Below are 13,011 nucleotides of genomic sequence, written 5' to 3' on the forward strand. Positions count from 1 at the left end.
CGTCCTGACAACTGGAGACTGAGACCCCCAGCCCTACATCCCGACAACTGGATACTTAGACCCCCAGCCCTACGTCCTGACAACTGGAGACTGAGACCCCCAGCCCTACATCCTGACAACTGGAGACTGAGACCCCCAGCCCTACATCCTGACAACTGGATACTTAGACCCCCAGCCCTACGTCCTGACAACTGGAGACTGAGACCCCCAGCCCTACATCCTGACAACTGGATACTTAGACCCCCAGCCCTACGTCCTAACAACTGGAGACTGAGACCCCCAGCCCTACATGACAACTGGAGACTTTGACCACCAGCCCTACATCCTGACAACTGGAGACTGAGACCCCCAGCCCTACATCCTGACAACTGGAGACTGAGAACCCCAGCCCTACGTCCTGACAACTGGAGACTTGACCACCAGACGTCCTGACAACTGGAGACTGAGACCCCCAGCCCTACATCCTGACAACTGGATACTTAGACCCCCAGCCCTACGTCCTAACAACTGGAGACTGAGACCCCCAGCCCTACATCCTGACAACTGGAGACTGAGACCCCCAGCCCTACATCCTGACAACTGGAGACATAGACCCCAGCCCTACGTCCTAACAACTGGAGACTGAGACCCCCAGCCCTACATCCTGACAACTGGAGACTTAGACCCCCAGCCCTACGTCCTGACAACTGAAGACTGAGACCCCCAGCCCTACGTCCTGACAACTGGAGACTTAGACCCCCAGCCCTACATCCTGACAACTGAAGACTTAGACCCCCAGCCCTACATCCTGACAACTGGAGACTGAGACCCCAGCCCTACGTCCTGACAACTGGAGACTTAGACCCCCAGCCCTACGTCCTGACAACTGGAGACTTAGACCCCCAGCCCTACATCCTGACAACTGGATACTTAGACCCCCAGCCCTACGTCCTGACAACTGGAGACTGAGACCCCCAGCCCTACATCCTGACAACTGGATACTTAGACCCCCAGACCTACGTCCTGACAACTGTAGACTTAGACCCCCAGCCCTGCATCCTGACAACTGTAGACTTAGACCCCCAGCCCTACGTCCTGACAACTGGAGACTTAGACCCCAGCCCAACATCCTGACAACTGGAGACTTTAGACCACCAGCCCTACGTCCTGACAACTGGAGACTGAGACCCCAGCCCTACATCCTGACAACTGGATACTTAGACCCCCAGCCCTATGTCCTAACAACTGAGACTGAGACCCCAGCCCTACATCCTGACAACTGTAGACTTAGACCCCAGCCCTACATCCTGGCAACTGGAGACTTAGACCCCAGCCCTACGTCCTGACAACTGGAGACTGAGACCCCCAGCCATACGTCCTGACAACTGGAGACTGAGACCCCAGCCCTACATCCTGACAACTGAGACTGAGACCCCCAGCCCTACATCCTGACAACTGGAGACTTAGACTCCCAGCCCTACGTCCTAACAACTGAGACTGAGACCCCAGTCCTACGTCCTGACAACTGAGAAGATCCCGACAACTGGATACTGAGACCCCAGCCCTACATCCTGACAACTGGATACTTAGACCCCAGCCCTACATCCTAACAACTGGAGACTGAGACCCCCAGCCCTGACAACATAGACCCCAGCCCTGACAACTGGAGACTGAGACCCCCAGCCCTACATCCTGACAACTGGAGACTTAGACCCCCAGCCCTACGTCCTAACAACTGGAGACTGAGACCCCAGCCCTACATCCTGACAACTGGAGACTGAGACCCCCAGCCCTACATCCTGACAACTGGAGACTTAGACCCCAGCCCTACGTCCTGACAACTGGAGACTTAGACCCCAGCATCCTGACAACTGAAGTAGACCCCCAGCCCTACATCCTGACAACTGGAGACTGAGACCCCAGCCCTACATCCTGACAACTGGAGCCCTACGTCCTGACAACTTAGACCCCCAGCCCTACATCCTGACAACTGGAGACTGAGACCCCAGCCCTACATCCTGACAACTGGAGACTTAGACCCCCAGCCCTACATCCTAACAACTGGAGACTGAGACCCCCAGCCCTACATCCTGACAACTGGATACTTAGACCCCCAGCCCTATGTCCTAACAACTGGAGACTGAGACCCCCAGCCCTACATCCTGACAACTGTAGACTTAGACCCCGAGCCCTACATCCTGACAACTGGAGACTTAGACCCCCAGCCCTACGTCCTGACAACTGGAGACTGAGACCCCCAGCCCTACGTCCTGACAACTGGAGCCTGAGACCCCCAGCCCTACATCCCGACAACTGGATACTGAGACCCCCAGCCCTACATCCTGACAACTGGAGACTTAGACCCCCAGCCCTACGTCCTGACAACTGGAGACTGAGACCCCCAGCCCTACGTCCTGACAGCTGGAGACTGAGACCCCCAGCCCTACATCCCGACAACTGGATACTTAGACCCCCAGCCCTACGTCCTAACAACTGTAGACTTAGACCCCCAGCCCTACGTCCTAACAAATGGAGACTGAGACCCCCAGCCCTACATCCTGACAACTGGATATTTAGACCCCCAGCCCTACGTCCTGACAACTGGAGACTGAGACCCCAGCCCTACATCCTGACAACTGGAGACTTTGACCACCAGCCCTACATCCTGACAACTGGAGACTGAGACCCCCAGCCCTACATCCTGACAACTGGAGACTGAGACCCCCAGCCCTACATCCTGACAACTGAAGACTTAGACCCCCAGCCCTACGTCCTGACAACTGGAGACTGAGACCCCCAGCCCTACATCCCGACAACTGGATACTTAGACCCCCAGCCCTACGTCCTAACAACTGGAGACTGAGACCCCAGCCCTACATCCTGACAACTGGAGACTGAGACCCCCAGCCCTACATCCTGGCAACTGGAGACCCTCACTACATTGACAACCTGAGACCAGCCCTACATCCTGACAACTGGAGACTGAGACCCCCAGCCCTACATCCTGACAACTGGATACTTAGACCCCCAGACCTACGTCCTGACAACTGGAGACTGAGACCCCAGCCCTACGACCTGACAACTGGAGACTTAGACCCCCAGCCCTACGTCCTGACAACTGGAGACTTAGACCCCCAGCCCTACATCCTGACAACTGGAGACTGAGACCCCAGCCCTACGACCTGACAACTGGAGACTTAGACCCCCAGCCCTACATCCTGACAACTGGAGACTTAGACCCCCAGCCCTACATCCTGACAACTGGATACTTAGACCCCCAGACCTACGTCCTGACAACTGTAGACTTAGACCCCCAGCCCTGCATCCTGACAACTGTAGACTTAGACCCCGAGCCCTACGTCCTGACAACTGGAGACTTAGACCCCTAGCCTTACGTCCTGACAACTGGAGACTTTGACCACCAGCCCTACGTCCTGACAACTGGAGACTGAGACCCCCAGCCCTACATCCTGACAACTGGAGACTTAGACCCCCAGCCCTACGTCCTGACAACTGGAGACTTTGACCACCAGCCCTACGTCCTGACAACTGGAGACTGAGACCCCCAGCCCTACATCCTGACAACTGAAGACTGAGACCCCCAGCCCTACATCCTGACAACGGAATACTTAGACCTACAGCCCTACGTCCTAACAACTGGAGACTGAGACCCCCAGCCCTACGTCCTGACAACTGAAGACTGAGACCCCCAGCCCTACATCCTGACAACTGAAGACTTAGACCCCCAGCCCTACGTCCTAACAACTGGAGACTTAGACCCCCAGCCCTACATCCTGACAACTGAAGACTGAGACCCCCAGCCCTACATCCTGACAACGGAATACTTAGACCTACAGCCCTACGTCCTAACAACTGGAGACTGAGACCCCCAGCCCTACGTCCTGACAACTGAAGACTGAGACCCCCAGCCCTACATCCTGACAACTGAAGACTTAGACCCCCAGCCCTACGTCCTAACAACTGGAGACTGAGACCCCCAGCCCTACGGCCTGACAACTGAAGACTGAGACCCCCAGCCCTACGTCCTAACAACTGAAGACTGAGACCCCCAGCCCTACAACCTGACAACTGGAGACTGAGACCCCCAGCCCTACATCCTGACAACTGGAGACTTAGACCCTCAGCCCTACATCCTGACAACTGGAGACTGAGACCCCCAGCCCTACATCCTGACAACTGGAGACTTAGACCCCCAGCCATACATCCTGACAACTGGAGACTTAGACCCTCAGCCCTACATCCTGACAACTGGAGACTGAGACCCCCAGCCCTACATCCTGACAACTGGAGACTTAGACGAGTGCTGCACAGGCATCTCTAGCCCCTCTGGAGATGTGTGTGTGTGTGTTTGTGTGTACGCACGTTCGCGTGCCTGCATTCCTGCGTGTGTGTTAACTCCAGTGTTTGTGTGTGAACTCCGGTGTGTGTATGTGTGTGTGTGTGTGTGTGTGCACTCCGATGTGTGTGTGCACTCCGGTGGCCATCAATATTACATCACGCTCTGTTTCCAGCCATGAGGCTCATCCACTTTGATTCCTGCCTCACCGGCTTCTCTTGTGTCTCTACTGCGTTCTGTTCCGTTATGATGCTGGGAGGTTAGTGGAGCGAGCTTGATATGTATCCCCTGCTCATCCCCATGGCGACCCCAGGTTTGAGTGGCAGCGCTGTGATGTCCCTGTATGCTGTACAGGGGGGTGGGGGTTGAATGTGACAGTGGCTGATCCCTCTGCAGCCAAGTCAACCCTGCAACAGTGAGAATAGTTTAGTATGCTACAGTAGGCTACGTTTATGAAGGTGCACAGGGGATGAAGTGAGCCAATGCTTTTGTTCACTTTCTGAGCTTCAAACATAGAAGCAGAAAAAGGGGAACAGAAATTGTTGCTACAGTGAAGAACTATATGCAACTATGCAACTTTCAGAAACTCCTGGGCAATGAGTTTTGGGTTCTGTGAAAGAGCCAATACCTTATTTACAGCAAGAAGGGTTGAAGACACTTGAACATTGGTACATTTGGCATTTTGAATCAAAGATCAATGTGTTGAAATTCAATCTGACATTTTGAGGTTAAATGCAATCTACAGTATTTACAGTGTAATAATGCCTCATTATCAAAATGTTTTAATTAAGAGTATCTTTATTGATCAACCCTAATCTCCTTTGTGACTGAACGTTTCGCCTAACGTGACAGAGTCTCACATGTAAATTTTTTTTTTTTTTTTTTAATAAAAAAAAGATATGGGGTGAAAATGCAATGTGATGCAATGATCAAAGCAGGGAGTGTAATATCATTTCCATAATCGTTACTCCTCTCCATCGTCTGTCGTGGATTTGGGGAGCGTTCGTTTGATGCTTCGGCAGGTCTCTTAATTAGTGCCTCTCTTAAGCTCACCATCAGCCTTCTGCCGCCTCTCTTTCCCACAAATGACTGACTCCGTCATCGTCACAGAGCTCCGGAGGGGAGGGGAGGAGAAGGGGGAGGGAGAGGGGGTAGTTATCGTTATTGGAGTTAGTTAGGTGAAAGAAGAAAAATGCTGTTGTCCCACATTTAATCTCAGTGTGTGTCCCAATTGGCACCCTGGCCTATTCCCTATATAGTGCACGAGTTTAGACCAAAACCCTATTGGCCTTGGTCAAAAGTAATGCATTACATAGGGAATAGGGTGTAATTTGGGATGCACTCTCTGCCTTGTTTTTGCATCAGGGCAGGGGGGGAAGCAGGGCAAGGTGGTAGGGGGTGTTTAAACCAGCCATTAATAGTTGAGCAAGCCTGTTTAACAAGTCCTATCGGTCTGTGTGATCTGTGAATTCCTCAGCAGGCATCCTAACCCCTAGACTGAGGAGGCTGCGTGGCTCAACCACCAGAACTAATTGCCCCGCTTTAGCCCTCCAATGGGGCCACCACTCTCGCAATTAGAGAGGCCACTCTCACTTGTGTGTGTGTATGTGTATGTGTGTGTGTGCGAGTGTGTGTTTATATGGGGCAATAGGCGAAACGCATGTATTTTGCATGATCTTCGTCTCTGGCTTTGTATCTGGCAATATAAGGAGAGAGAGGCTAGCCCTTGAGCGAGACCTTTCATTTCCATATGCTGCAACACTCCATTAAAGGAACTGGGGAATATATAAATACACAGCACTCCTCACATTGGGATTTAGAGATACTCCCTCTCCTAAAAAACACAGAAGGATTACAGGAGATGAAAAAAATCTGAGCCTCACTAACGTGCATCCATCCCTCTCACATCTCAGTTTTCTCCTTTCAGCTCCATTATCCAGTCAGGGGCATATTCTCCCTCTTCCTCATTCACCACGGGCCCCTCACAGCTCTTCACAGCTCTTCACAGCTACTCATAGCCTCTAACAGCCCCTCACAGCACCTCACAACCCCTAACAGCCCCTCACAACTCCTCACAGCTCCTCACAGGCCCACACAGCTCCTCACAGCCCCTCACAGCTCCTCACAGCTCCTCACAGCCTCTCACAGCTCCTCACAGACCCTCACAACTCCTCACAGCTCCTCACAGGCCCACATAGCTCCTCACAGCCCCTCACAGCTCCTCACAGCTCCTCACAGCCCCTCACAGCTTCTCACAGTCTCACACAGCCCCGCATAGGTCCTCACAGCCTCTCACAACCCCTCAAAGCTCCTCACAGCCCCTCACAGCTCCTCACAGCCTCGCACAGCCTTTCCCAGCCTCTCACATCCCCTCACAGCTCCTCACGGCCTCTCACAGCCCCTCACAGCTCCTCACAGCCTCTCACAGCCCCTCACAGCCGCTCACAGCCCCTCACAGCTCCCAGTATCTTACAGGCCTCAGCCTCACTCCTCAAACCCTACTGCTCATTATTCCAATTAGGAGCCCTAGTTATCTCTCCATATACTGAACTCAAGCCAGCTCCCTCTAAACACACCTAGCTAACTCTCTCTAATACACACCCAACACCCTCCATCTTTTTGAGCTCATGCCCTCATATCATCATCAGCAGATCCTTCAACATCACCCACCACCATGAATATTAGAGACAGTATGATGTCCGACCGCCCCTCCGGCACATATCCATCTATGTGATTGGGTTAGTGACATGTGCTACTGTATACGTGACTCATCACCAGTAAATGTGCTTTGATTGATGAGGAGGTGGTGTGTGGACAAGGTCATTATTATTGATAAGTCTGTGTTAACCCTTTGGGAGTTTTTCCTGGCCACTGTGCTTCTACTTGTTCTTTCGGGTCTAGGTTGGGTTACTGCAAAGCATTTTGTGGCTGCTAATGTACAAAGGGCTTTATGAATAGATTTGATTGATTAAACCTCTGTTGTTGCTCTGTCCCTGCAGGTTCTAGAGCGTCTGTTCCAGAAGGGTTTCAGCGTGGCAGCGTCCTGCGGCGGCGGGGTGGACTCCTCCCAGTTCAGCGAGTACGTGCTGTGCCGTGAGGACCGGCGGAGTATGTCCATGAACACCCCCATCAGGATAAAACAGGAGCCCCTGGACTAGAGAGACTTTAGGAGAGGAGAGGGACTAGCCACGAGGGGCTCCTCACCCCCCTACTGGACAGAACAGAACAAACCCAAACCCCTAATATCCCTCCACCTCACACCACAAAAACCAACCCAGCAAGAAACACCTAAGTATTAGCAGACGCCTGATAACGTTGCCAGCTCTGAGGAACTCAGTGCTCTAAGGGGAATGTAGTATAAACACAAAAAAGGAAAGAAAAAAACAAAAGGATTTGATTCTGTTTACTAATAACACCCAAAGAAATATAGGACTATGATGATGAACAGAAAGACTGAAACAGCAGCTCCATCTCTTGAACCATTTAAGCACCATGACCAATCTCTTTTTCCTCCAGTTGTAAGGCTCTCTGACCCCTTGTGAAGAGGTGTCCTGACCTCAGTGAGGAGCACGGCCCCCTTGCCCTCAGTGCAGCGCATGGCGGTGTGTCGTCCAGTCCCGTACGTGTCTGTGTGAGGCCCATGTGTTGTGTGCGCCGTCCAGTGCAGCTGAGTGGGGACAAGACAGGTGCTATTTAGGGAGGCCTGGCCTGACAAGGGGCAGGGCTGACAGAGAGGAAGAGGAGGAAGTGACAGCCATCCAGCCCACATTGCTCTTATAGCCAGCAACCAGGCCTCGCAGCCAAGGGAGGTCCGATTGATTGTCTTTCTTATTTTCATTGTTGTTTATAAAGTACAACTTTTTTCTCTGTTTTTTTGCTGTTCTGTCACAACATGGTGTAAACTATTATTCATAGGATTGTTGTATTGTTCCCCCTCCTATATGAAGGATGTATGAACGTTGTATTCAAAGTCATTAGGTTTGAAAGCTTGAGAGAATGAGAAAGAGAGACAGAGAGAGAGAAAGAGAGAGACAGAGCGAGAGAGGGAGAGAGAGAGAGAGAGAGAGAGAAAGAGAGAGAGAAATAGAGAGAGAGACAGAGAGACAGAGAGAGAGACTTGGCAGTGGCTATAGAAACACTATTATGACTGGAGGCTACGTGGCTAAAGCAGCAGTCTGGCTGGTAATGCATTCAGAGCTGGAGAAGGTCTCATTGTTTAAATGGGGCTGCAAGGGAACCTGGCTATTTCTACATCTTTCAGAGGAAACATTTGTAGCATGCATAAAGTGCATTGGCTTTGTCGCAATTAGCTGTCAAACATATCTTACATCAAATAAGATTAACAATGTGAGAGTACATATATTTATTAAAAAGTTAAAAGTCAAAAGGTAAAATGATCTGCAATGTGAAGTGAGAAAATCTGAATGAAATTGTATATGAAGGCTCTGAATGTGTTGCTGGTTGTGGAATGCCAGAATGTTCCTAACTTGACAAGGAACATGTGAACTGAGGTAGATCAGTGTATCTCCATGATTGTGATAAGATGTACTCTAAATGCTTGATAACTTTGTTTGCACTTATAACACATCATCTACAAAACTTCCACCATCCCCAAAAAGTTCTTAGTATACGTCCTGATGACCAGCGCCAAATCAACCCACACATTAGCTCATTGTGTTTATAGTAATTAGCACATATTAATATGTTGAGAGAGCCCAATGTAAGTAATAGCAAACTTCGGTGATAAAGCTAAGTTGCCTATTTGATTATTGTACAAAGTTTAAAATTCATTTTTTCATAATTGTTTATTTGACACAGAAATCACTATGATTATTCAAAACTATTTTATACAAACAAACACAGTACAAATAGTCTGACAATTGAAAGAATACTTCAATACATCAACAATTAAATTCAATACTTCAATCATGGAAGCCCCTGATGTTTGTCTGTCATTTCATTTCTAAGGGAGGATTATTTCAATCACTCTTCACATGTCTGCAGCAGCATAACCTAAAATGAACTGTAAGCTGAGCATCAGAGCATTGTTTACAGAGAAAAAGAGTGGGAGGCACTTGTTCTATCCTGCTGTGATTCCATGGTTTGATTCTCTACATTTGTGGATCAAAGAGAGAAACAAGAAAGAAAGAGTATAAAGTTGTCATACTTTATATCTGTGTAACTGTTTCATCCATTCCAAAATAATAGATCAAAAAGAGGCCCATTCTGATCTTGGTTCAGCACCGGCTTGTTAATGAGTTTGTTTTGAAACCTCCTATGGTGGGTGTTTCACTAAACATCACAAAATTCTTAATTCAAATAGGATGGGAGTCTAATTTGACACGAACCAACTATCCTCTTGGTCCTAGTGTCCAGTGTCTTCTCTGTGGATGTCCACTGATTAAACAAGCCCCAGGACTTCTTCAGTCTTCAGTTTTTAAAGATGGTCAGGGTTAGTTAGTGTAGCTCCAAGAAGTCCAGAAGGCAGCACAGACCTCCTGGGGGGCCTCCCTCCCAATCAGGCTCCTCTTTGTTCTGACCTGCTACTGTCCTGGGCCCTTGTATCCAGTCGCCTCAAAGGGAATGGCCAACCAGGCCTTTCATGTTGCTGAGGGATGTGGGGCTTCAGAGCCCAGCGGGTCCCCTGGGCTCCCGTGCACTCCCAGCTCCTCAGCAATGCCAGTAGAGACAAGGGTTGTGCCCCCCACTGCGTCATCACATTCCCAGAACCTTCTGTACAGAGCACCCTCCTAACGTTACCCCCATGGCTCACAGGACCGCACCGCACCAGACCAAACAATCATTCCCTCCCTACTTTATGTCCTCTGGTATCTCTAGATTCAACTTTACATCTGAAGGGAACCGGCTCAGTTCTCAATGGTTCTGAATAGTTACAGTATGTGGCAGCATTTAGCCCACCTTCATCAGTTCACTTCCCTGTTGACACAAGAGTAAAGCAACTCAACAATACCTCTTACAGGTGGCAGGTTCTGACAGATACCTCATTACATTACTGGGCCATTTCCTCTTACATATTGTATGTTTTCACACATACCCTCTCAGAAAAAAGGACTGCTGTGCAGCACCATTTCTCCCTGTAGGAGAACCCCCTGAAAGTTGGCTCCAGATAGAACCGTTTTGGTTTCCAAATAGAACCTGGATTCCAAATAGAACCTGTTAAAGGGTGATAATTGGAACCAGAAATAGCTTTCTGATATTAAATGGTTCTATCTGGAACCTTTTTTCAGAGGGTTCCCCTACAGGGACACATGGTGCCACATAGCACTCTTTTTTTCCCGAGAGTGTACCATTTTCTTTTAGTAATTTGTGGTCAGTAAGTTGGTAGACCAAAATTGACAAGGAGTCCTACCACTTCTCTGTGTGGTGTGAAGTCCAGAGACCGGAGGGCAGTTGTACAGTTGTTTGTATATTAAATTGTTATCAGGACTCTGGTTTTTACTGATCCCTCGACAGTCTTAATAAAAAAGAGACCTCTTAAGTCCTCTCACTCACTACGAAACAAAAATAATGAAAATAATTTCCAATTTACAAGCATTATGTTGTGTACATATGGATTAAACACATTTCTAAAGGGTATACTTAAGGTACAAAATGTATATTATTGAAAATGTTTTAATAATTAGACTGTGGTATTAAAGGGCATGTGTTCACTTACAGTGTGTCCATTTGATTTTTCTTGCATATTTGCGATAATAAAAGGATGTACTGTATATTTTCTGCCTCGTTCCTAACCTTTGTGTCATTTCTTGGATAATAGGGTGGTTTTTTCCTCCTTTCATCTGCACTAACACTGTCTCTTTCAAGAGGGAAAATACAGTACACCTCATGCAGTTACATGTAAAACAGATCTCTTGTGGTTTCTTAGGTGGTCATGAACTTTTTCAGTTTGACCTGAAGTGAACTCTCAATATACTATAATATACTATAATCCCCCAGAAAAATGTGTCAGACCCTGCACAAACATATCTTTGCAGAGCACCAGTTTAGTCCCTGCATGGGTATGTCTCTGCATGCTCCCAAATCCATGCATCTGGACAACAAACACCAGAATCTGCTCCCAAATCCCTGCATCTGGACAACAAACACCAGTATCTGCTCCCAAATCCCTGCATTTGGACAACAAACACCAGAATCTGCTCCCAAATCCCTGCACCTGGACAACAAACACCAGAATCTGCTCCCAAATCCCTGCATTTGGACAACAAACACCAGTATCTGCTCCCAAATCCCTGCATCTGGACAACAAACACCAGTATCTGCTCCCAAATCCCTGCATTTGGACAACAAACACCAGAATCTGCTCCCAAATCCCTGCATCTGGACAACAAACACCAGAATCTGCTCCCAAATCCATGCATCTGGACAACAAACACCAGAATCTGCTCCCAAACACCCTGCAAATCCCTGGACAACAAACACCAGAATCTGCTCCCAAATCCCTGCATCTGGACAACAAACACCAGTATCTGCTCCCAAATCCCTGCATCTGGACAACAAACACCAGTATCTGCTCCCAAATCCCTGCACCTGGACAACAAACACCAGAATCTGCTCCCAAATCCCTGCATCTGGACAACAAACACCAGAATCTGCTCCCAAATCCCTGCATCTGGACAACAAACACCAGAATCTGCTCCCAAATCCCTGCATCTGGACAACAAACACCAGAATCTGCTCCCAAATCCCTGCATCTGGACAACAAACACCAGAATCTGCTCCCAAATCCCTGCATCTGGACAACAAACACCAGAATCTGCTCCCAAATCCCTGCATCTGGACAACAAACACCAGAATCTGCTCTGCTCCCAAAGAATCTGCACCTGGACAACAAACACCAGAATCTGCTCCCAAATCCCTGCATCTGGACAACAAACACCAGAATCTGCTCCCAAATCCCTGCACCTGGACAACAAACACCAGAATCTGCTCCCAAATCCCTGCATCTGGACAACAAACACCAGAATCTGCTCCCAAATCCCTGCATCTGGACAACAAACACCAGAATCTGCTCCCAAATCCCTGCATCTGGACAACAAACACCAGAATCTGCTCCCAAATCCCTGCACCTGGACAACAAACACCAGAATCTGCATCTGGACAACAAACCCAAATCCCTGCATCTGGACAACAAACACCAGAATCTGCTCCCAAATCCCTGCACCTGGACAACAAACACCAGAATCTGCTCCCAAATCCCTGCACCTGGACAACAAACACCAGAATCTGCTCCCAAATCCCTGCATCTGGACAACTAACACCAGAATCTGCTCCCAAATCCCTGGGTTTGGCACCGTTTTGGTCTTTTCAAAATGCTGCCGCTTAATTAGCAGTAGAATCCGGAGGGGACTTAACTCGATTTGTACTTAGCATGTGTAATGCTAGTAAATGGATATGAAGTTGGTTTCATTAGTCAATTTCAGTTTGGGTCCAACTGACTGTCTTGTAAAAACATTACTATTGATTTTGTGGTTAAACTTAAATAATTAAGATAAACTGATTACTATGTATAGCTAACATACTAACCTGTTATATAGTACAGTCATTACAACACTTCAGCTACAGCTACACAATTTAAGTACAGTACTTTAATAAAGCTGTACTACCAAATCCAGCTGCTCTGCAAAACTACAGAATTGTACTGTATGGTATCAAGT

At 48.7% G+C, this 13,011-nt stretch overlaps 1 protein-coding gene across 5 annotated transcripts in view; it reads left to right on the forward strand.

The window, feature by feature from the left end:
- LOC118376300 (BTB/POZ domain-containing protein kctd15) overlaps window positions 1–11,067 on the forward strand; it is a 33,495-nt gene extending 22,428 nt beyond the window's left edge. For all 5 annotated transcript variants that reach the window (XM_052484417.1, XM_052484406.1, XM_052484396.1 and 2 more), the window contains exon 5: window positions 7,336–11,067. In XM_052484417.1, the coding sequence (XP_052340377.1) occupies window positions 7,336–7,494 (159 nt within the window). In that variant the 3' untranslated portion in view covers window positions 7,495–11,067. The remainder of the gene's footprint in view (window positions 1–7,335) is intronic.
- Window positions 11,068–13,011: the final 1,944 nt, after the last annotated feature.

Source organism: Oncorhynchus keta, chromosome 2 (assembly GCF_023373465.1).
Source record: "Oncorhynchus keta strain PuntledgeMale-10-30-2019 chromosome 2, Oket_V2, whole genome shotgun sequence".
Classification (NCBI taxonomy): Eukaryota; Metazoa; Chordata; class Actinopteri; order Salmoniformes; family Salmonidae; genus Oncorhynchus; species Oncorhynchus keta.